The 25,437-nt window shown below is 40.1% G+C and overlaps 2 protein-coding genes and 1 pseudogene across 2 annotated transcripts; 2 read left to right on the top strand and 1 right to left on the bottom strand.

The window, feature by feature from the left end:
* Window positions 1-7,463: 7,463 nt before the first annotated feature.
* Window positions 7,464-11,229, top strand: LOC136505412 (receptor like protein 27-like). The gene has a single exon (XM_066500565.1). The coding sequence runs from the start codon at window positions 7,835-7,837 to the stop codon at window positions 9,092-9,094; it is 1,260 nt and encodes a 419-aa protein (XP_066356662.1). The 5' UTR covers window positions 7,464-7,834; the 3' UTR covers window positions 9,095-11,229.
* Window positions 9,167-9,790, top strand: LOC136503358 (receptor-like protein 9DC3). The gene has a single exon (XM_066498456.1). The coding sequence runs from the start codon at window positions 9,167-9,169 to the stop codon at window positions 9,788-9,790; it is 624 nt and encodes a 207-aa protein (XP_066354553.1).
* Window positions 11,230-21,409: 10,180 nt separating the features above from the next.
* Window positions 21,410-24,569, bottom strand: LOC136505909 (adenine DNA glycosylase-like; annotated as a pseudogene).
* Between the last annotated feature and the right edge of the window lie 868 nt (window positions 24,570-25,437).

The raw sequence follows: 25,437 nt of genomic DNA, 5'->3' as shown, positions 1-25,437 counted from the left end.
ATTTTCAAATAATCTCGGATGTAGAAATGACCAAAACAAAAGTTGTAGATATCAAAGAGTTATGCAACTTTGTAGTTGAAAACTATTTTATTTGAAATCATCTATGTATGAAAAATTACGTTTGAATTTCTCGCATTTGAAATTTGATTTTTTCAAATGACCTCGGATGGAGAAATGACCAAAACAAAAGTTGTAGATCTTGAAAAGTTATGCAACTTTGTACTTGACAACTTTTTTATTTGAAATTATCTATGCATGAAAATTTATACTTGAATTTCTCACATTTGAGATTCGAATTTTCAAACGACCTCGGATGGAGAAACAATCAAAACAAAAGTTATAGATCTCGAAAAGTATGCAACTTTATAGTTAAAAACTTTTTTATTTGAAACCATCAATGCGTGAAAAATTACGCTTGAACTTCTCACATTGGAAATTTGAATTTTTTAAATGATCTCGGATGGAGAAACGATCAAAATGAAAGTCGTAGATCTCAAAAAGTTATGCAACTCTGTAGTTGACAATGTTTTCATTCGAATTCATTTAGAGTCTCAAATACTCGTTTGAAAACTAGATAAAGATAAAATGAGAAGAATGAATATCCCATTTGAACATAAGTGTTGTATGGGTGGAGTGGTTAGAGTTTGAGTGCCGGTGGCTGTGCAGCGTGCAAATAATTAAGGACTCTTGATTTTAAAAATTTTGCTTTTTTCAGCTCCCCCCCCCCCCCCCCCCCCTTTTTGCCTAAATTTGTAATTTCTAGACAACGGTTTGTAGAGGTGGCTTAAAATGCAACCGCCTCTACAAATCGATTTCTAGAGGCAGCTTGTAGGGACGGAATAAGAGAGCTGGAGGCAAGCCAGCCGCCTCTAAAGCCCAGCTGTATTAGTGATTCTTACGACAACATAAGGTTGATGGGAGAGGCTCCCTCATGCCTCTGACATGGAATAAGCGACAATTATTTTATTTTATTATACTAGTTAACTCAAGATTTATAGTTTTTGATATCATATTAAGTTGCATGTACCAATCCATTCAAACAAAAAACTTAAGAGGTCACAATCGTTGTCTTTCCTATCTAGGGGGCGTTTGGTGCAAAATTCCTCCGGAATTTACTGTTTATGGTTGAAAAACACTGTTTACTCTCTCACAAATTCATCTAAATTCATCCATATTCTTCCAAATTCCTCCAAGCAAACAGAGCCCTAGCTTACAACGATGATTTTTATTTAGCCCATTAGGCCAAATGGACGAGAATCCGATCCATTTGTCCGTCACAATCGTTGTCTTTCCTAGCTAGCTTACAACGATGATTTTTATTTAGCCAACAAATGGACGAGAATCCGATCCATTTGTTAATCACAATAATCGTTGTCTTTCCTTGCTAGTTTACGACGATAATTTTATTTAGCCAATTAGGCCAAATGGACGAGAATCCGATCCATTTGTTCTTAACAATACAAAGGGTGTGTACATGTCATCATGTGATTCTGACACAAATAACACGTTCCTGTAGCCTCAAGTGACCATTTCAGGACAATATAAAATATAAAATATTATAGTCCCTTCGTTCCAAAATAAATATCACTAAGGAATACATGCTAGTCAAACTTTCTTAAGTTTCACTGGATTTTTTATAAAATAGAAGCAACATTTATATCCACAAATAAGTTTATTATATATATATATATATAATGAATACTAATTATGGACTCTAAATATTCATATTTTCTTATATATGTTTAGTCAAAGTTAAAAATATTTAACTGAGAATGACATTTATTTTGGTATGGGGAAGTATATAATACAGGTGTGCATGCTCCGGTCGAATACAGACCGGTTCACATCACATGTCGCTGGCACATGTATTGAGGGTGTGTTTGGTTGAGCTGTGGCTGTGGGAAAAAGCTGCTGTGGGCTGTGAGCTGTAGGAAAGCTGCTGTGGGCTGTGAGCTGTAGAAAAACTAAAAGATGTTTGGTTAAACAAGTATAAAATATACCTTCTATCTTTATCTCTCTTGAAACAACTATAGCAAAACTTTTTATTTCACCAATTTCGAAAAGCAGAAAGCCAAAAGCCAAAAACAGGATCAAACCAGCTTTCAAAAATGTACTACGAAATAAGTTTTTTATTATTATTATTATTATTATTATTATTATTATTATTATATATATATATATATATATATATATATATATATATATATATATATATATATATATATATAATGATTCATCTAAAGATACTAATTATGGACTCTAAATATTCATATTTTCTTATATATGTTTAGTCAAAGTTAAAAATATTTAACTGAGAATGACATTTATTTTGGTATGGGGAAGTATATAATACAGGTGTGCATGCTCCGGTCGAATACAGACCGGTTCACATCACATGTCGCTGGCACATGTACCGAGGGTATGTTTGGTTGAGCTGTGGCTGTGGGAAAAAGCTGCTGTGGGCTGTGAGCTGTAGAAAAGCTGCTGTGGACTGTGAGCTGTAGAAAAGCTAAAAGATATTTGGTTAAACAAGTATAAAATATACCTTCTATCTTTATCTCTCTTGAAACAACTATAAAAAAACTTTTTATTCCACCAATTTCGAAAAGCAGAAAGCCAAAAGCCAAAAACAGGATCAAACCAGCTTTCAAAAATGTACTACGAAATAAGTTTATTATTATTATATATATATATATATATATATATATATATATATATATATATATATATATATATATATATATATATATATATATATATATATATATATATATATATAGGGAGAGGCTATTCAGTAGCCAGCTACAGAATAAGTTATTCTGTAGCCACCTCCATTTACCATAATTTTATATACTAATTTACCATAATATAAATACATATTTACGATAGTTGGGTTACTATAACACATGGGGATATTTATCATAATGTTATATTAAACCACTTAGTAAGGAGTTACTATAATCTCGTAAAATAACATAGTAATTATCGTAACTCAAAGTGGCTACAGAATAAGTTATTCTGTAGCTAGCTACAGGATAGTAGTTCTATATATATATATATATATATATATATATATATATATATATATATATATATATATATATATATATAATGATTCATCTAAAGATACTAATTATGGACTCTAAATATTCATATTTTCTTATATATGTTTAGTCAAAGTTAAAAATATTTAACTGAGAATGACATTTATTTTGGTATGGGGAAGTATATAATACAGGTGTGCATGCTCCGGTCGAATACAGACCGGTTCACATCACATGTCGCTGGCACATGTACCGAGGGTGTGTTTGGTTGAGCTGTGGCTGTGGGAAAAAGCTGCTGTGGGCTGTGAGCTGTAGAAAAGCTGCTGTGGACTGTGAGCTGTAGAAAAGCTAAAAGATATTTGGTTAAACAAGTATAAAATATACCTTCTATCTTTATCTCTCTTGAAACAACTATAGAAAAACTTTTTATTCCACCAATTTCGAAAAGCAGAAAGTCAAAAGCCAAAAACAGAATCAAACTAGCTTTCAAAAATGTACTACGAAAAAACAATTGCTTCTGAAAAAATAGCCTCCAAAAATAGTCCTTTGGATTGAGCTTTTGACTTTCAAAAGCCCAACCTAACGGACCCTGAAGCTACGTCGAAGCAGGCTTAGAACTTAGAAGTCAGTCAACCTTGGCTCCACCCAGGGTTGCTAGGTTCACATTCGCTGCAGGTTCCAGCAGGTATAGCTAGCTAGCGCGCGACGAGTCAGTCCAGTTGATGGAACTATGCATATATGCATGCGTCGTGCATGGCACGCAACTCTGCGTCGTGTGCGTGCAGTGTGAAAAGAGGCATGGATAAACAACGTTGACGGCTTGACGCAACACACGCATCCTGTTGGATCGATTGATCATCGCCCATAGGCCAGGCTGGTTGTTTTTTTCCAGATAAAGGAACCAAAGGTCTTAGCCTCCGCTCGCACCGTACTAAAATAAGTGATGTTTTACATTTATTTTAAATCATTTTTTAAAGTTTGACGAAATTTATACAAAAATACTAATATTTATGATATCAAATAAGTATTATTAGATTCATTATGAAATATATTTTCATATTTTCTGTATTCGGTGTCATAAATATTGATATTCTTTCCTATAAATTCAATCAAACTTAAAATAGTTTGACTAAGAACAAACATAAAACATCAATTATTTTGAGATGTAAGGAGTACGTTACCAAGAAAGTACGCAGCTTGGCCGTGCCTCTACTTAATGATCACGGGTGCAAATATACATATAGGTTTAATTAATGATCATGGGAGTATATTAGTTGGCAGCTAAGCTATATCAAACTCTACTGATACCAAAATGATGGAATTCTCCTAGTGTTTTTAAGTAGTAGTAAATCACTACCACTAGCGATAGCACATGGAAATATCACTAGGAGGCATTTAGTAGAAAAAATTTATACTAAATTTTGAATGCCAAAACACTAAGAGAAATTTAATATTCTGGTTGCATATAGCAGATGGCTTTTTTAGCTTGGTGCTGGCACTTGCGAAGCAATAATATAATGGTACTCATCACACGTGGCAAGACAGACGACCTTCTATATATATACATACATATGTGCATATATGCATGGCAAACACAAACTAGCAAAACCTGTGCCTGCGCCAAGATTAATTAGCCACTTGCCCAGGGATCGATCGTCGACGGTGTGACGACACGGAGTGGAGCATCCGCGGCGGCGCAGATCAGGATGACAGGCTGGTCGCCGGCGTTCCTTCTCCTCCTCACGCTGACGCTGATCCTCTTAGCCACGGAGGTGTCTAGCATGGCGTTCGCAATGCGTCCGGTACGGGTCCCTCCAGGATCGTCTTCTTGCTCTATGCCTACTCCCCTTCCTCCCGGACATCCTTGTCCACCTCCTCTCCATTGAAATTAAGAGGAGGTTTCTAGTAGTTTGATAATACATTCAACGTCGTTAAAAGCCAAATAAATGCTTAGAAATGCAAACATCAAGAGATAGTCATAGACATACCTGGTTGTTCTTTGCCGGTTATTATCTCTCCCTCTATATGTATGTCTCAACGACTGTCGAGGGAATTATGAACCCCAAAAGTGGAATTATTCTCATTGGGAAAATGTAGTTTGATCTTGCTGTAATGTATCTAATCGTGTTCTGGTATTTCAGCCCCATGGAGATCATTGTAATGTATTGGAAATTGGAATTTAAATGGAAGAGCCAAGCATTAGACTAATGCAAAGATCTTGTTTATTGTCCATCCTGAACCTATACTTGCAAATTAAACGTACGAAAACGAAAGTTGAAGAGTTCACGGTTTTGTTATCCCAAGCAGAATATATCATGCATGTAGTCCATAAACGCAGAAAAATCAAAAAAAAAAAAAGATGAAGACTGTAAGTGTCGCTGCACAAAATTCTTTCCGTATGTTTTCCATTGTTCCTTTAATTTCTCTTTTCCTTTTATCCTTGCATTGGCTGCTGCATTCGTGCTTCATCCAACAATTGGAATTGCTTTTCTTTACGCGTTATTAATACTGCAAAGATATGCACGACGACACAGAGGCCCCGTTCGGCTTACCTTATAATCCGGCTTATTTGGCTTCTTTTTTTAGCCGGAACAACGTTTTTCTCTTACAAAAATTCAGCCGGAATAGTGTTTTCAGCTAATTTCAGCCAAGCGAACGGGGCCAGAAGTAAATTAAGTGACAAAATAATTTTTGCATAATGAATAAAATAATTCTTCAGTATAGTATGAGTGCTCAACATTAAGGCCCGCTTTGGAAGAGGGAATCCAGCGTAGGTGCTTGGGGGCTAGAGCCTGGAAGAGGAAGAGACAAGCCGATCCTCTTACCTCTCACACGCACGTGCCACTATAGATACAAGCGCACACTTTCTTCTTTCTTCTTCCTCGGGTCTTCTTCTCTTCTTATTTCTAAGGAGCCCCAGCTGGCTAGCCCTACCCCCACCCGCCTCAACCGCCACCTAGGCTACCAACGACCTCGCCGGCGACCTCATCGCCCACCTATCACCCTCGTCAAACGAACCCGCCCTTCCTTAATGCCAATCTAGGAGTTCACCGGTGACTCCTCGCCCCCGCCGCCGGCACAGCCCATCCGATTATCTTCCTTTGCCCGCTCGGTGACACCGCCGTGACCTCGCTCACCGCCCCTCAACCCGCAACTACCGCACGGCCGGCCACCGCCTCGGATCCCTCCTTCAAAGACCTCCGGCTATGGATGGTCACAAACTCTCGGCCTGCTCGCTTTGTGCTACTTCAGCAGCGTTGTAACTATTTTCTTTCAGTCCTGAACACTAGACGTAGAAGTAGTTGCTGCAGCAGCAGCGTCGTGGCTGCTGCAGCCATTACTTACAAGCAGAGCCTCTGAAACCCTAACCGCCGCCGCCGTCTCCTCATCCACCACCTGGCCATGGCGACCTCGCCGCTGGCAGTTCCGCCAACCGTCTGCCCCTGCCCCCGCCCCCTTCTTCCTCAGTTCCGGCCATGGGGTCATTGTGTGCGCCGCTTCGGTTAGCGGCGCACGCGTGCCCTATAGTGATTGGGGAGACAAGCCTCCAATGATATGCTTATTATATCTGCATCCTGGCTGCTTTGGAACGCTTGTTTTTCACCCTAAATCATACGTTTTTCATGTTATAATTAAGCTGAACTAGTTCGTATGAAATTTGTTTACTATCCATGGGAAAATCGTGAGAGCCTAAAAATTTGACTAAACTCGGCCTCTCTTATATATTCGCTATCTATATCTATATATCATATAAAAGCAAATTCCACTAGCTTTGGAGCAATCTCAGAATGCAAGCTATCAACATAATCCCTATAAAATGCCACGTCATTCCTCTACTAGTTTTTAATGTCGACATGCAACCTATCCACGTTATGAGCCATTAAATACCCACATCACTCATCCACTAGCTTTCAATCTTATTTCATGCAAACTACCCACATCATCCTTCAGCAAGTGTAATTACTATTTTCAATCTATCAAAACATAAGCATCCATATTATGTTTTTATCTTGCGATTCTTTCATCTTATAATTCAGTCTAATATTCTATTAGTATTTCTATTGGATTCTTTTATTAGCTTGTCCAATTTTGGCCATTTTCGAGTTAGGTACTAAGGGTTTGTTTGGTTTAACTATGAGCTGTGGAAAAGCTAATGTGAGTTGTGAGCTGTGAAAAAGCTGTTGTGAATGCAAGTTGCTTAGGTAGAACAAGTATAAAACCTACCCCTTCTCACTGTCTCCCTTGAAGCATCTATAAAACAACTCTACATTTCTATCATTTTGAAAAACAGAAAGCCAAACGTCAAAAATAGGATTCAAGGTGCTTCCAAAATTATACTACACAAAACACAAAAGCAAAAGCATTTTTCAGAAACTCGACCAAAGACAGCCTCAGTTAGGTGGACAACTATGACTCGTGACTTTGGTTACTGACAATTTGCATTGCTACATGTGTGAAAAACTGAAAATACAGTGTAGGTAGATAACTCTATATATACTACGCAAACAAAGCAATGTTCCATCCTCTGATCATCCTCCATTAGTAAGTACTGATCTGTGTCACCTCCAACCATTTTTAACCATGCTGCTTATTCTCCTACAGATCCACACCATATACACACTTGCTGTGTCGACAAGAAGTTACAAACAGTTGACATCTCTGAGAATATTGGGATCTCTGGTGTTCTGCCAACTTTCACTCAGGACAGCAGCTTGGAGAATTTGTTTGTCGACAACACAAACTTCTCAGGTACAATACCAAGTTCCATAGGCAATCTCAAGTCTCTAAAGATGTTGGGCCTTGGTGCACGGGGCTTTTCTGGATTACTGCCCTCTGCGATAGGTGAGCTCAAATCTTTGGAGTTGCTTGAGGTGTCTGGGTTGCATCTAGTAGGATCCATGCCGTCGTGGATCTCAAACCTGACTTCTCTGACTGTTCTCCAGTTCTCTTACTGTGGATTATCTGGACAAGTACCTTCTTGGATAGGAAGCTTAAGGGAATTGACAAAATTAGCACTGTACAGTTGCAACTTTTATGGGAAGATACCTCCACAGATCTCAAATTTGACTAGGTTACAAACCCTCCTGCTGCAGTCAAATACTTTTCTAGGCACAGTGCAAGTATCTGCATTCTCAAAAATGCAAAATCTAACTGTCTTAAATCTCTCAAACAATGAACTGCATGTTGTGGAAGGAGAAAATAGTTCTTCGACCGTGCCCTTTCCCAAACTCGAATTCCTACGTTTAGCATCTTGCAGAATATCTAGCTTTCCCAACATTTTGAGGCATCTTGATGGCATCATTGGTCTTGACCTCTCTGATAATCAAATCCATGGGGCAATACCGCATTGGGCATGGGAAACTTGGAGTGGATCGAACATGTTCCTCCTGAATGTATCACATAATATGTTTACAAGTATTGGGTCTGAACCTTTGCTTCCTGTTCACATAGAATACTTTGATCTCAGTTTCAACAATTTCAAGGGGCTCCTACCTATACCACGAGGTGGCAGTGTCACGCTTGACTACTCAAGCAACTTGTTCTCATCCATGCCTCTTGATTTATATACTTACCTCAATGGCACTCTCATTTTCAAGGCCTCTAGAAATAGGCTCTCTAACAATATTCCATCATCAATGTGTGGTGCAGTTTGGAGTCTACAAGTCATTGATCTCTCTTATAACAACTTAAGTGGTTCAATCCCATCTTGTTTAATGGAGGATGTCAGTGCATTGCAAGTATTAAATCTAAGAGGAAATAAACTTGTTGGAGAGTTACCTGATCACATTGGCAAAGGCTGTGCAATTGAAGTGTTAGATTTAAGTGACAATTGGATTGAAGGGAAAATACCCAGATCTCTAGTTGCTTGCAGGAACCTCGAGCTCCTTGACATCGGAAGCAATCAGATTAGTGATTCATTCCCATGTTGGTTGAGTACACTTCCCAAACTTCAAGTTCTTGTCCTCAAATCTAACAAGTTCACTGGAAAGTTATTGAATCCATCATACAATACCGAAGAAGCAAACAAATGTGAATTTACAGAACTGTGAATTGCTGATATCGCCTCAAACAACTTCAGTGGCACCCTGCCAGTACGATGGGCTATGATGCTCAAGTCTATGATGACCAGGTCTGATAACGAGACATTAATCATGGAAAATCAATACTATCATGGGCAAACATACCAGTTCACAGCTTCAATAACATACAAAGGGAGTTATGTCACCATCACGAAGATATTGAGAACCCTTGTGCTGATTGATATCTCAGACAATGCATTCTGGGGTACTATCCCTGAGACCATTGGGGATCTTGTGCTCCTTCACGGGCTCAACATGTCTCACAATGCTCTTGGGGGTTCAATTCCAGCTCAATTTGGCAACCTGAAGAACCTTGAAACATTGGACCTCTCCTCAAATCAGTTATATGGGGAAATTCCACAGGAGCTAGCATCACTAAACTTCCTATCGACATTAAATCTATCCTACAACATGTTGTCTGGACAGATACCAGAGTCATCTCAGTTCTCCACATTTTCCAATAGCTCTTTTCTTGGGAACACTGGTTTGTGTGGACCTCCAATGTCCAATCAATGCATAAACCAAACAGAAACAAGCTTACCATACGCTTCAGAGAAAAATCCTGCAGATGTACTGCTTTTCATCTTCACTGCTTTGGGATTTGGCATCTGCTTTTCAATTACCATTATAGTGGTATGTGGAAGACAAAGATGGAAGCAATCTTGACTCTTGACACCTCTTATTGGTGTGCGTACACATTGCTCCAAAACTTTGTATGTGGAGATCACTCATATTTCCCTGCAAATCTGGAAATATGTTATCAAAATAGACGCGGAAGTAAACAATGAAAAAAGTTACAAACAATGAAAAAAGTTACAGTCATAGTGATATGGGGAAGCCACAGCCAAAACTGAAACCAGACCTTGAGTCTTGATAGAGCTGTTGTATTGAGTCCAATCCATAGTTTGTATGTGAAGATCAAACCTTCTATCTTACATATATGGAGTAGCCAAAAACAATTAAGCCTATGCTGTAATTTATGCTTTTTAGGCCTGTGTAATTTGAGCAATAAAATGGATTCTACCATATCCATAAGAATATTTTATAATTCTAGCCTGTGCTGTTCTTTCTGTGATGTGTCAAGCTCTTATTTATAAAGGGCGTACCCAGTGCAGAGAGCTCCCGCTCTGTGCGGGGTCTGGGGAAGGGTGTCAGTGGCAAGCCTTACCCTCGCCTGTGCAATGCGAGGAGACCGCGACTCAAACCCAGGACCTTCCGGTCACAGGCAGTAAGACTACCGCTTGCACCAAGTCCGCCCTTCCAAGCTCTTATTTATAACCATGGAAAATCATAATTTTGGTGACAGATTAGTTGGGGATGACCAAACAAACAGAGGATAGTAATTGAACAGCTTTCTACAGTATTAGTTATTGAAATGTAAATAAATATTGATGACTGTTGGCTTGACATCGCGGCCTTGAACGACAATGACTTTTGGTGTCAGGTTAGTTGGGGATGACCAAACAAACAGAGGATAGTAATTGAACAGCTTTCTACAGTATTAATTATTGAAATGTAAATAAATATTGATGACTGTTGGCTTGACATCGCGGCCTTGAACGACAATGACTTAGGAGCAGAATAAGCATATGAAAATATGATATCATTCATATCTCTAAAAACCAGACCATTGCAGCTAGGAAACTAGTAGCAAGTCCTACAGATGTGCAATCTATAAGACCAAGCTCAACGAATTATCAGTACGAACCATAAGCCCATGCAGCATATAGAAGAAATCTGGATAGAGCTGATCAGTAACATCACTTGTTCCCAAATTTCATTAATATCGATTTACATTTACTCCCCATATCCATTGAAAACGCCAATAGCACTGCGAACTTATTATCATCAGAAAAGATCTTAGAAGCACCCAGCCTGTTCAGAGATCCCACTGTTCGAACCCAGCTCATGCCCACCCATGCCTTCACAGATTCAGTGTGCACCTTCTGAAGAGAAGGATAAAAGTACAAATCTGTGAAGAGCTCATGCCCACCCATGTCAAATATATATGTACTATATAATGTTTGAAGAGCTCTTCATTCTCTTCCTTTTATCCCTAGCATCGTCTTAATTTGGCATGAGCACGCAAGGCTCATCCACCATGTAAAGGCTGCAAAAGAAGTAATCTTAGTAAACATTTGAAAGATCATGTTCATCCTAACCGACTCATTTGTAGAAGAATTGAGCACTGCATAAACACCGAATGCCCAGAGCACCAGTACAATAACCATGAGATAGAAAAGGTAGCCGATTATACAGGATCAACCATGTCTGGCATATCGGCAAGGTTCGTGCTACTCAGGTATTTGTATGTAAGATTTCTAGGGGTTTTTGTTTTTGTTTTTGTGTGAGGGAATGTAAAATTTCTACTTGCTATGATAATAGCAGAAAGGACTAACGCAGGTAATGTATAACAGACACTGGCGAAAGCAAAATAAGAATTGAGACACGAATCCGCATATGTTTCTACCAATCAAGAATCAGATCTATAGCATGCCAGGAATCAAAGATTTTTCACCCGCTTGTAATTATAACAAGATTAACCAACAGCAAACACGTTTAAGCCTCTTGGACAAATCGAGGGATGAGACGCACAAATCAAACTAGTAATACATGCTCGATCACAGAGCTTCGTACCATCTCTACCCCGCTGAACTCCGGAGGGACCAAGGAGAGCAGGCCACCTTGCGGCGGGGGCGGCGGCGATGTGGCGGGGAGAATGGGGGCAGAGGAGCAGCGCGAATGCGCTACGCCAATTGATGCGAGACAGCTTCACCAAGCGGAGAGCATGTAGGTCCAACTGCCAAGTCGACATGGGCCGACTGGGCCTACGTCTATATGCTTGAACGGGAGCCCATTATCAAATATGATTTTTCTACTAGCCTGCTGTTTAAGTTACAAAACTAAAAACACCAACGTGGCTCTCTATATCATTCCTAAATGCTACCCTCCAACAGCTTATCTAAATAGTTATTCAAATATAGCTATATTCTATTCTAGATTTTTCGCTGTAAAAAAATAGAAGATGAGAATGACTCTCTAGAGTGCGCGTAAGATATAGAAAAATTGTTGGAGAGTGAAAAGATATAGAAAAGCGATATTTATGCAAATGACTCTCCAAATGATGATTTAGAGAGTGAGATAAAGACTCTTGGAGATGCTCTGATATGCCTCCTCTTGGGCCTATGAGCATCTCCCAGAGTATCCAATAATCCATCGCAATCCGTGATTTTTGGGAAGAATGAAAAAAAATCACCTCCAACAACTCCCAAACTCATATCCTAATCTTTTGCAATTGAAAAAAAACCCCCACATGCGCGTAAAGACCTGCAAACTCTAGGTCGCATGTATCTTCTTTTCCGTGCATATCGGTCGGTCAATCTAAAGGTGTGGGAAAAAACAAATAGTAGGAAAGGGTTCGTGAGGCAAATGTACAAGAGAGAAAGAATATATAAAAGTGGTTACGGTAATTTAGAAATAATATAAGATTCCCAATGTAAAATTGTCTTTTATATTTTAGAAGTGGATTATTGGAAACTCTTGGAGATGGCCTTCTTTATTCCTCCCAATACTTTTTTGGGAGTTGCAAAACTCTATATTTTTAGGAAATAAATATTAGGTACTCCTGAAGATGCTCTTTAAGTGATTAAAGCAATTTGATGGTTTCCATATATCCAGTACTTCAACAACTATTTTGTACTGAGTTGATTTAAATTATTATCGACGTGCTATCTCATACTATCAAACGTTCTCGTGCATCCAAATGAGCGTGTGTTTCAACACATTGGCTCCCAAATGTAGTGTACGTTCTGATGTTTGAACAAATGTACATATATTAAGTCGTTACAAACACAGTTTGAATAATCTTGGCGGGATATGTACCATTGCATAGGCGGGCTGATTCATAGCTTGAATCTTGGCAGGAAATGTAGCAGAGGCGGATGTATTCATAGTTTGATCTTGACGGGAAATATAACAGACGTGGCTGGAAATATACTGCCGGCTCTGTAATTAGATTTATAGAGGCGACTGTTATTCCTAACCATCTCTAGAAATAAATTTATAGAGACAGTTATAGTGTCCAACCCCCACTGAAAATAAATTTGTAGAGACGGCTCTGTTCCGAGCCGCCACTACAAATCACTGATATAGCATGCTTATTACTTTCATATTTCAAACTCCAGACATTCGATTGATGTTATTCTAGTTGGGTTAGTTCGAAAGTTTCATCTAGTTTAATAATTTGTGTCGAGATTATTTTAACTGGAGATGCATTATTCTGTTAAGAACTTTAAATAGATTTTGTACTTAGGGGGGAGTGTTAAAGTTTGTTTTTGGCTTCAGCAATCATTTACCTTCCTTTAAATCGACCATACGGTTTAAATCGTAGGTCTGGCTTCATCTTTAGGCCCTATTCATTTCACTAAAATTTGGGTAATACTGATGCTTATGTTGATTTGTTGTAAGAGGAAAACACTGTTCGTTCCTTGAAAAATACTGCTGAAGTAGTTAAGCGTGACGTGGCATGAACTGTACACATTGGCGCACACATGAGGATACGACGGGAATTATCGATGTGCTGGCCAATCCTATGTTTAGGTCCCCGATCTTGCATTATTGCTCCTTTAACTAGATTCAATGTACCCACGTGCCAATACAAATAGTGACGGGTTTCCAAACAAAGAACAAGTAGGAAACGACTGTGATGCCTGCGGACCGGGTACGGACTTGCTGTGCTGCCAATGGCAAGCAATGACCATATACAGCAACTTGTGAACATATAATCGAGACGTGATTCTTCTTTAACTTTGTATTGCATATTTAACACTCCAGTTGATCTCAATAAAAGAATATCTAAACTGCAATATAGATTCCATCGAGTACCAAGGGAGTTGAGGCTCCAACTCTTACCACTATAGTGCTTAGTGAAATCATTTGGTGATATGTGTAGGTGTTTTGTGAAGTGCTTAGGCTAGTTAGACCACCACTAAAAAGGCTTGCTTTAGATTTAGGCCTAGTTGGTGAGGTTTGCATACCTCTTGCTCATTCAGTGGTTACGGTCAATAACAGTTAAGGTTTTATATCAAGATCAATCAGAGTTGAGGTTTGCGTACCTCTTGATAGTTCGCGAATTTTATATAATTTATTCTGATAAAGTTTGAGATCAGAGTTAAGACTTTATATCAAGATCAGTTTCAGCAAGTGTACAGTGTTAGTGTAAACTGTAACTTGAAACGAGGTATGATTAGGTTTTATATTTAGGGGGGAGTTTTAAATTTTCTTTTTAGCTTTCACAATCATTCACGCCGTGTAATTGCCTGTCTTAATGTCAGTGGATCCTATAATTCGATTCATATAACAATGCCTTTTATTTTGGTTTTTAGTGCATCGTCATGCGATGGTTTAATTTGCATGGGCTCTAATATATAGAAACTGAATTGAATTTGCATTGTGGTGGTAGATTGCCAAGTTTCGTCCAAAGGATCGTCCATATATAGACACACGTTACGTCCCAATTCGGTGTTCGGCAACGCCTATCATTCAAGCACTAACTGTAGCGACGAGTATTATGTATGCAAGTTGCCAAATTGCTTGCTGTCCGGTTTCTTCAACTAGGTTTGTGTTGTGTAGACTGGACTTACCATTCCATCTCCACAGATCACAAGTTTGTTGAAAAGCCTGCATATTGGGGAAATAAAGGAGTCTCTGTTCATGAGCACTTCATTGTATTTTCGGTATTTTAAAACTAGCTAGGTGCCTAGGTTCCGTTAGTTTCACAAGGGCCATGGCCTACCTAGAGATGGCGGAAGTCCATGTTGTCCACAGTTTACACGAGATTAGTTACAGATTCAGACATTACACGTACACATGCTGCAAAGCAAAGCGGGAAAGGCATGCGTTTACACTTGTACACACAAGACCATGTTGAACACCAGATCTGCATCTGCTGACCGGCAAGACCATGTTGAATAGTGAGTCAATTTATGATGCTGGTCGAAGTATGCCAGGCCTCCAGGGTCTAGGTTTCCGCGTCAAGCTGCTTGGCGCCATTCGCATGTCGATATCGATTGCGTGAGTTCCATCGTGAATCAGGGGGCAGCAACCTCCAATTTTCTAGTCCCAATTTGGCAATTTCCCATGCGTGATTGGCAACTTGACATTGTGTACAGGGACGTTATAGAGCAATAATACACGTTCACCACATAGAGTTGCAAGAGAAATTTTAAGTGAAGTCCAAGATTTGTCCGTCTGCGCTGGTCCGTGGAAAATAGGCATGTTTTGTGAATCATTCTGGGACCAAACACTACAGCCAAATCGCCAGCGTTAATGTCAGGCAAGTAGCAGACGATGAGCAAGCCTATGCGTTCGTGGCCTCACCGGTCCGATATGGCGGCGAGAGGAGCGTCGGCAGCGAAGAGGATGACCAGCAGGTCACCGGTATTCCTCTTACTCCTCACTCTGGTCCTCTTGATGACGGCGCTACATGCGGTGTCCACCATAGCTTCGCCAGGGAATTGGTACAAGACAGCCACGCCTCACCGCAGCAATGTTGCTTAGGAATGGAATGTTCAGATCCTGTCCCTTGCCTTCCTACAGCTGCCTTTGCCACAATAGAGCCTCCCTTTGAATCTCTCCTAACTTTTCTAGATATGGAAGATGGGAACGGGAGGCTCTAGGGTTTGAAAATGATTTGAGCCACTTAAGTCTCTCTGTTAATTGTTTCTGTAGTGTTCGCTCCTGGGTTTTAGTTAGCACTAAGATATATATAATAGCAACTCGTCAAAAAAATGCCAACGTATTACTCGTACTCGATCAAAGGACGGCACGCATGTGGCTGTGTCTTTTCTGCCGGGTATTGTTTGTCTTTATGTAATCACAATAATAGATACAGTGTTTTGTAATGTATTGCTGAAGTTATATTTCAATATTATGATTTACCTTTAATTAAATTAAAAATAGTATGGCTCAGCATTATGTGAATGTATTGATTGGATATGTGTGTGTGTTTGTATTGGAACGGTAGTATATATATATTTTCTAGAACACAATATAACGTGGATATATGAATCCATAAAAGATATATGTGTTTTACTTATGCCTAAATATGTCCAAGACATCCAACCCAAAATTGAGCACCATTTACAAATTTGGTCACCATTTGATTGGCTGCCCAAACGTAGCATTGTAGACATTCTCTTTAGCCTCCTTAGCCCTGCTGTGCGGTGTTCGTGCCATGAGTCCTGCGGTGGTTCAGCTTGCAAAAACGACCCCCTCTCCTCCCCAAGGTTCCCATTGTGGCTTGAGAAAGTTAGGGCCATGGTCGTGATCAATGCCGCGGTGGCTGTGCCTTGTCATTCTCGTGGGATGACCCCGTTGAAAAATGAGGTAATTTCCAGATTAACACCAGAATATAAATCATGACAATCTCATAAACTAGCACGTAGAGCCCTAACATACTAGTTAGATTGGACAAGATTAGCAGCGGCATAATGAAGATCATCATGATCAACATAGCAAGGCAAACGACCGCAATAGATTGGATCACGTGGTGTGTACCTTTCGTTTGTAAGGGAAGACGGCTGTCATGCGCCCAATGTGGCCCCCCTGATAATTGGCCTAGCGGGCCGAGCGAGACTCAGCGCACGGCGATGTCAGGTCTACGACGCCTCCTACGCGTGGCCAGAGGAGGGGGCGGCGCAACCAGAGAAGGGCGCGACCAAGGCAAGCCGCTGCCGCCTTGGGCAAACCCCACAACTAGGATGGATTAGAGTAAAATAGCAACTGTTTCGTATGCTCCAGTGCGACCAGTGAGTCCTTATGGTATTTTAAACTTGTAACATATCTGAGGCCACATTTTTGTGCCAATGATGTCTACATGGCTGTTGGATGTATTAGGATGCAGCTCATATGTTTGATTTCTGTGTCTTCTTGTTGACAACCAAGTTATCCATTTGGTTCTAAACAAGAGGAAGGCATTGAAAGCTAATCAATGCTTTGTGTCCATCATTCACATGATTGAGGCCACTAATGTTTAAGCTTCACATGCTGCTATTGATGCCAATGATGATCACTACCACTTGTGCACTGACATTCTACTTGTGAAAACTGTGGCAGCCTATTTGGGTTGTGCAAATTTGAGATGAGTCATCCCTGCTATGTTGTGTTCAATGGCCATGAGCCAGGAGTTTACTACAACTGGCCTAACTACTAGGAACAAGTTCATAGGTTTCGTGGTGCTTGTTATAAAAAGTACAACTTCTATGAAGATGGAGTTCCTGCCTTCAAGTCAAGAACCAACTCAAATCCACCCTTAGCTCATGATGATGACTTCTGTCTTCAAAACCCAATAGCTACTCCACCCTCTTTCTCCTTCAAAACAGTTGTAATTGTAGTCCTCTTAATCTTTGTCTATCTCCTATGGAAGAAGCTTTGAGCTCGTGTACTGATTGTAAGTGTGATGGTTAAACTTGATTTAGCTGGAATTGTAAAAGTTACGGCTCCATTAACTACTACTCTAGTTTGAGTTATATATATCTATGTGGTGCTACTCTAAATTTAGATGAGGTCGTACCATGAAAATTGTTAATGTTTGTTAAAGTTGCACTTTGGTATGAGTTGTGCACTTCACTGATGGATCTTTGTTGGATTATTTTCCTCTTCAGTGATCTCATTAGTGAGCAAGCTCTCATCCTACTGCACACTGACGAAATGGAGAAGGCCCCCAACAAGAGGAATGCACTGGCCAGCCTCATGGACGATGTCTTTGTCGAGATCCTCCACCACCTCCCCGCCCGCTCTTTGTTCTGCTGCAAATGTGCCTGTCACACCTAAAAACGCCTTATCTCGGACAACCATAAGCCGATGCCCCAGACTATGGCCAGCTTCTTCTATGATGGAATCTACGGCCAACAAAACTTTGACAACATCACTGGTGTTTACCCCTCCTTGTCCTTCTTGCTCTTCACTATTAACAATGTAGCTGTCTCATATTGCTGCAATGGCCTCATCCTTTGCTAGTGCCTTGGGGTTGATGAATACCGCTATGTCGTCTACAATCCGACGACCCATAAGTTAAAGGTATTGCCACCTAGAATCCATTCTATTGGTAAGGCTCGATTGGGGTTCGATTCGACAACCTCCTCGCACCTCCATGTATTTGAATATATGGAGGAGGATGGTCTGTGCATGGGTGTGGAGATCTACTCGTCTAAAACTGCAGCATGGATCTTTAAGGAATCTAAATGGGACGAGGAAGCTGAGTTGACATTTTCAAAATCAGCAACTGCTTTTCTTAACGATTGTCTACACTATATTGGGTTCTGCGAGGGTTATCATCGTATACATGCTGTGGATATGGAGGGAAAGACATGGAGAGAAATTCCTAACAGACTGTGTGATTTTTCACACTCCATCCATCAAGCTTAGGGTCACTTGTGTCACTGTACTGTTGGTGGTCGCAATATGTCTAAGCTTTCAATCTGGATCCTTACTCACATCCCTAACTGCATAATCCACCACCTGTGTAGACCCATCTGACTTGTTCCTTATTGAACACTTCCATCTAGTTTTTCAATATTTATGGCATTGCACAAATCTCAAATCGTGGATCAACTAGTGAAAAGAATCAAGTTAATACTTAAACCTTACATAGATGCAACCTGATCGTTATAATGGGAATGATGACTCCTTTGTGTCAATTTAACTGTGTTAGCATTGAGCCTTTTCTTCTGATCTGGTGCAGTTGTTTTGACATACAAAGGTGGTCCTTCTCTCCTGTTGTAAAAAATGAACCTACGTTGTTAAATTTCAATTAATTCAGATAAACATTAATCTTCCAACAACACAGATGTTAACAACGAATGCTAGTACTGGAACAGCATTTCACCAATCTTGGACAAAAATAATTTAAGATCAAGCCTTTTCTACATTTCACCAGAAAGTGGTTGTATTTCTGTCTGATGCTTAGGAAAAGTTCCATTTTATTAAGGAAAAAGTCTAATTAAACCCCTCTCCACCTTCCATACTTGATCTACTTCACCTCCAACTATGAAACCGTCTGTTTTACCCCTCTGAACTTTTCAAAACTGTCTATTTTACCCCCCGGGCGGTTTTCAGCGGTGGGTTGCTACAGTAACAACGGGTTTGCTACAGAACGGTGGGTTTGCTACAGTAATGACGGGTTTGAATTTTCTTTTTTTTCCCGGTGAATCTTTGAAAAATCACAGTAAATCATAGAAAAATCATAAAATAAAAAATCTAATTTTGTTGGACTCCACATGAGTAGATCTACATAGTGAATATATAATACGGTATGCTTTAGTACAAAATTTTTACTGTAGCCTTAGATTAATTGGAAAATCTAATTTTGTCTGTAATTAATTGGAATAATTCATAGCTGCAGCTTCTATGGTCCAATTGTGGTGAAATTTTTATGGTACGCTAATTATTGTATGCTTGAACTATAGTAAAAATTTCGTACTCATTGGACTATGTATAACTTAGTTATAAATAAATTCCAATTAATTACAGACAAAATTGGATTTTCCAATTAATCTAAAGCTACAAAAAAAATTTGTACTAAAGCATACCGTATTATATATTTACTGTGTAGATCTACTCATGTGGAATCCAATAAAATTAGATTTTTCATTTTATGATTTTTCTATGATTTACTATGATTTTTAAAAAATTCACCGAAAATAAATTAAAAAAGGAAATTCAAACCCGCCATCACTGTAGTAAAACCACCGTACTGTAGCAAACCCGCTGTTACTGTAGCAAATCCGCCGTTGAAAACCGCCCGGGGGTAAAATAGACGGTTTTGGAAAGTTCAGGGGGTAAAACAGACGGTTTCATAGTTGGAGGGTGAAGTAGACCAAGTATGAAATGTGGGGGCGTTAAGTAGACTTTTTCCATTTTATTAATATCCACAACTCATTTGTGATTTGTCATTTTCATGCTTCTTGTTTTCCTTTTTTTATTGTACCCTTCTTGATCCCACTATGTGGTAGCTAGCAACAACTATGTTGTAAATTATAGACCACTAATATGCATTTCAGGTAGCTGATGTAACACATGCTCTACAGCAACTGGCTGGAAGAAAGGTATCTTTACCAATTGTGATGTGCATTTACCAATTGCTACCTGATGTAAACTTGCATGCAACATTTTAAGTGCTATGCTGTTCCAGTCATGGTCTCATATCTATATTTAATAACCACAATCACAAGAATCTGTAATGTCCAAAATTTGGGCCTTCAGATCTATTTTAGGTTAAACAGTCTCACTATTATGTTGAAATTTTACCTACTATAAAAAACCAGCCACCAAAACAGTAGTTGTTTTAACTTCTATCACAACTTCAGAACTACCTTATATTGAATTCATCGTTGTTTTTGCTGGTGTTTGTTTTCGTTAAATTGGGGCTTGCTGTGTTCTATTTTGTAAGCTTGATGGTGGAGGTGTTGCAAGCGGGGGGCTACGAGAACTAATACCATGCATTGCAAGGACTTCTGTTGCTGTTGGTGTTGATGGTATTTTCATGGAGGTAAAGAGATGTGAAAATAAAGAAATGAGGATGCTATGTTGTTCCTTTAGCATAATCTGCTGTTATGCTCATTAAGCAAAATTATCAAATTAAATCTATTTTATTGCATTCCCACAGGTACATGATGATCCCTTGAATGCACCATGCGATGGCCCAACTCAATGGGTATAATCAAGTTCATTCATGCAATCTTTTCCACCTTATGTAGCATTGATGATGTTTATCATATAACCCGCATACTATTTGTTTGCACTCTTTTCTTTCTTAGCCATTGCACAATTTGGAAGAGCTATTGGAGGAATTGACTGCAATCGCTGTAAGTTTGATATCCTTCAGTATATTCAAGCCAAATCTCAGTAAATTTACCTTACGTTTTTCCACCTTTTTCTCCCATCATGTGAAGCGAGTTACCAAGGGAGAGAAGCCATTGAAGATCGATCTCACTCCGTTCCAGGAATAATCTGCTTTGGTTGATAGAAAGCACAACGCCAGCATCCATGCGATTCAACAGGGTGGATTTAATATGAATGCTGTACTTGTTACTGTTTCGAGCAAAAAACGAACTATTGAATTGAAACCTGTTGGGTTGGCTTGTGTTGTTTCATCAGTTGTACCACCATGTTATTGTACAAATAAATCATCACTAGACAAATGCAATTGTTGTCTGATTACCAGCTTGTCGCTTCTGTGCATCCAGATGATAATATGAAGCTCGCTATCTGCAGTCAAAATGGTCAAGATAATTTCTGTGTAAATCAGAAGAGGGCCCCAAATGGAACAAACCAAAGCGTACATAAAATGCAATGTATCACTTCACGGCTGGAAATGCAGCAAAATTGCACGATAAACTACAGTACTGGGTACCAGCCTTTCTTTCTTCCAGAGCTTGCAACAATTAGCAGTTCTAAAACTCAGCACGCCAGATACATGCACCAAAATAGAAATCAGCACTTTACAAGCTGCATGTTCTACTGCACTAGCCGTCTCTACTCCCTAATTGCTTAGGTTACTTGCTTTAACCGTCTAGTCCTTGTCTCTACTTTCTAATTGCTTCGGTTACTGCTTTAACCGTCTAGTCCTTTTCCTCGTGGGTACATGACCTGTCTCAGATACAGGGAGCCTTTTCTCCTTGAAAGCCCTGACCATGTTGTACACCTGTATTGAAGCTCACATTAATCTTGATTGAGTTTAATGCAATTTCATATTGTATAAACGCTTCAGTTGGAGTTACCTTCCGAATACCAGATGTTAATCCCATGGACTCCACGGAGGACTCGTTGACAAGTTTCAACCTTGTGCTATCAGCTTCCTTTTTGCATAGTCGATCCACACCATCTACATTGTAGTTAGTTAGCAAGCAAGATATGAAGGGCTTTCAAGGACAACAGATTGTTTTTTTTTCTGGTGACGAAAACCAACAAACTCTACCTTTGATATTAATAATCATCAGCTCCACATGCATTGTCAGGCGAATGTGGGAAAAAACGTGGACATGCTCACCAATATCCTCCCGGAAGATCACGACAGATTTCTGTCCTATGTCGATGTTAAGCAACTTTGACAAATACTTGTCCATTGCTTTCCTTCTGTTCAGCAAATCGGTTTTCCCTTCATCCACAAGGACCAGTGGGAACTCCCAGAGCCCCGCAAGCAGGCCCTCCTCTGGTCTCTTGATCAGCAAAAAGAGATGGTCGTTGCCCTTTGCAGCTGTCACCTCTTCCTCCAAGCCTTGTGCAATCTGAACGACACAAACAGCAACGAAATCTCTCCGAGGTTTGGCCTTTGGAACCACACGTGGGAAGTCTGTAACTCGGACTGAATTTTCATGGGAAAGTGCAAGCTCTTGGCAGTGGCTAGAGACTGGGCATTCAGAGCAACCAGGCTTTGTCTTGCTACATAACGTTGCTCCTAATTCCATCATTGCTTGGTTGAAGTCTCCTGGTCTCAAAGGATCAACCATCTGACCTGCAAGCTCCCTATGATGAAAAATGTACATTGTGCAGATTCTGAGATTGGTGTAAAGCTTCCCAATTCAGAATTGGATTCACAGCAAGACAACATGATTACAGATGAATCAGTATCAATCAATGTCTGTCCAACTATGGATAAATCCTGTACTGAGGTTAGGAGGGGTTTGAAAATGCAAATCAAGAGTTTAAATTAGATCAAATATGTGCATTTTTATTTCAACTGGTGATACAGCACAGTGTACAGTATTATTCAGGTCTATTGTAGTGCAAAAAGGAAAATGTAGGACAAACTACAGTATATGGTGTTATTTTACTAAAAAATCCAACATTGTAATAAACACTACCATGAACAATCAACTAACAAGATGAATTGTGAGGTGTTTGGTTTGAGGAACCACCACATTCTAGATGAAGTGGTCGATCGTGAGTTCAGCCCATGAATTCCGATGGAGTAACTTCATCCCTTAGGCTTATATAGTAATTATAATAGTTTGTGAGGGATGAGGTGGTGGTGGATCAACCCATTCCATTCCACAAATCAGTAAGGAGTGAGATGATGATGGATCAACCAAACACCTCTATAAGCTGTCAAACAAGAAGAAGGATAATGCTGCCTACCAGAATCTCTTCACTGTTGAGGATTCCTTTGGGTTGTCAGCAATGGCGTAAAGCCTGCTGATCACTCGTACAACCTATAATAATGATAGAAAAAGTCACAAAATCATTTGAAAAAGGAAAAGAAAATGCACATGCTAATTTGACGAGTTGCTAAACTGTGAACAACCTCGTTGAAGGCAATTGAAGCGATTGCTCCAGCTGTGTAATCCCCAATGCCACGAACCTCACGGAGGGCTGACGCCGTGTGAGGAAACACCCCCTTTTCCATGATCTGCTTTGCTCCCTGTTTCTCCATCATAAAGAAGATCGACCATAAACCACAGATAGAAATCCTTCATTCCTGGTTTATAGTGTTATATAAAGACCACAAAACTGTTAAAATTAAGGTAACTTGTATAAGCTGGAAACCAAAGAACAAGAGAGGAAGGCCACATAAAAGGCCAAATTCCTGACACAAAATGTCAATATCTTGACATCTCAAAATCAGTTCAAATGCAAAGCAAATGATGAACTACTAATCAGATTTCCTTTCCTTCATTTCAAGGAAAATGGAACTCTGAATTAATGTTGCAGGCTCTCTGAGGCAAAACATCAAACAGGGAATGTGCGCAGCAGCAAAGGTTGGCAAGCAAGCGTCAATCTTCCAATTGACATGCCCCAACTATTCGCCATCAATCCATTATCACCACAACTCACCTCCAGCAGAAATCGAGCCCTACGGTAGTAGCCAAACCCGCCCACATCTCATTGACCTCCTGCGGCAAGCATCAAGCCACGAATCAAGAACTCGATTATAATTTAATTTAACCCCACGAAATTTCGACGTCAAAAGATCCAATCTTCCCCACAAAAAGAAAAAAACTTTTGCTTCTCTTGCCCAATTGATTTATGAACTATTGCTCACCTCCTGCGTAGCGGCGGCGAGGCTTCGCACGGTGGGCCACCGCACCATCCACCGCTCGTAGTAGCCGACGACCACGGGCACCCGCGTCTGCTGCAGCATCACCTCCGACACCCACACCGCGTACGCCCTCTCTTCCTCGCTGCCGCTTGCGCATCGCCACGGCAGATCCCGACGGTGCGCGTCATACCAGCGGAGCAGCTGCGCGCGCAGCGCGGCGGGTGCGGCGGCGCCCGGGGCTGCGGCCCCAGGCACTGCGGAAGCCAGGTCTTCGATGTCAGCAGCGGAGGAGGAGGCTGCCGGCGCCGCCTTGGCGCGGCGCGGTTGGGGCCTTCTTGTGGGAGAACGGCCACGGCGGGTGTCGGCCGCCTTGGGGTTCTTGGCCATTGATTTTGAAATTTTAGGGCTTTGCCGCCACTGGGGTGATTGGGTTTTGTCGGAAAAAGATGAGCACCGGAGGGTCACACGTTTCTATTCGGCACGACTTATTACCGTTGCGGGGGCAGGGCTGGTACGAGAGAAAAATATTATTCTATGATTAAAAAAGTAAGGTTAATTCTGTCTTATAAGCTTAAGCGAACAGAGCCAAGCAGACGAGCGCTGGTCCGGCGGGGCCCTATCCAGCGTGCATGTTTTTTTTTGCATTTTTCATTTTTTTATTAGTTTCCAATATTTTCTTTCTGTCCCAAAGTAACTGCATATGATGTTTTGAGTAGATAAGCATTTTTATGTTTGATCAATATATATAAAAATATACTAAGATTTATTATGTATAATAAGGAACACTACATTAATAGAAATTCTATTTTTATAATAAACATATTAGGGATACAAACATTGATAATATCATTTATAAAATTAACCAAACTTAAAAAATTGACTTAAAATGAGATGTGCAATTATTTTGAGAAGAAGGGAATATATGACACCTAACTTTAGATATATGCAGCAAGAGACAGCGGCGCCGGGAAGGCGCGTGTCAATAGGCGAGAACCGATCAGTGACGGTGACAGGGGGCAGCGAGTGTAGACTCAACGACGATGGCTGCTAGGGTTTGTGGAACGAGGAGAGGTCGCAAGAGCGAAGCGTCTTGTGTCTCGTGATACCATGCCGGGCTAGGCAAAAATCCACCAAAAACCGAAGCGAACCGAATCTCGTTTTTATGGTTTTCGGTTTTGGCTTTGGTTTTTGGTCACTGAAAGTTCGGTGCTAAGTTCGGTGTTCGGTTTCATAGCCAAATGGAAACAAAAACCTAAAATGTGCGAGTATGCTACCA

Source organism: Miscanthus floridulus, chromosome 14 (assembly GCF_019320115.1).
Source record: "Miscanthus floridulus cultivar M001 chromosome 14, ASM1932011v1, whole genome shotgun sequence".
NCBI lineage: Eukaryota > Viridiplantae > Streptophyta > Magnoliopsida > Poales > Poaceae > Miscanthus > Miscanthus floridulus.
The sequence above is the reverse complement of the archived record's forward strand: the minus strand, read 5'-3'. Positions and strand labels throughout refer to the sequence as shown.

Coding starts and splice junctions, on each gene's coding strand:
- LOC136503358 (XM_066498456.1), top strand. CDS start 9,167: ATGACCAGGTCTGATAACGAGACATTAATCATGGAAAATCAATACTAT.
- LOC136505412 (XM_066500565.1), top strand. CDS start 7,835: ATGTTGGGCCTTGGTGCACGGGGCTTTTCTGGATTACTGCCCTCTGCG.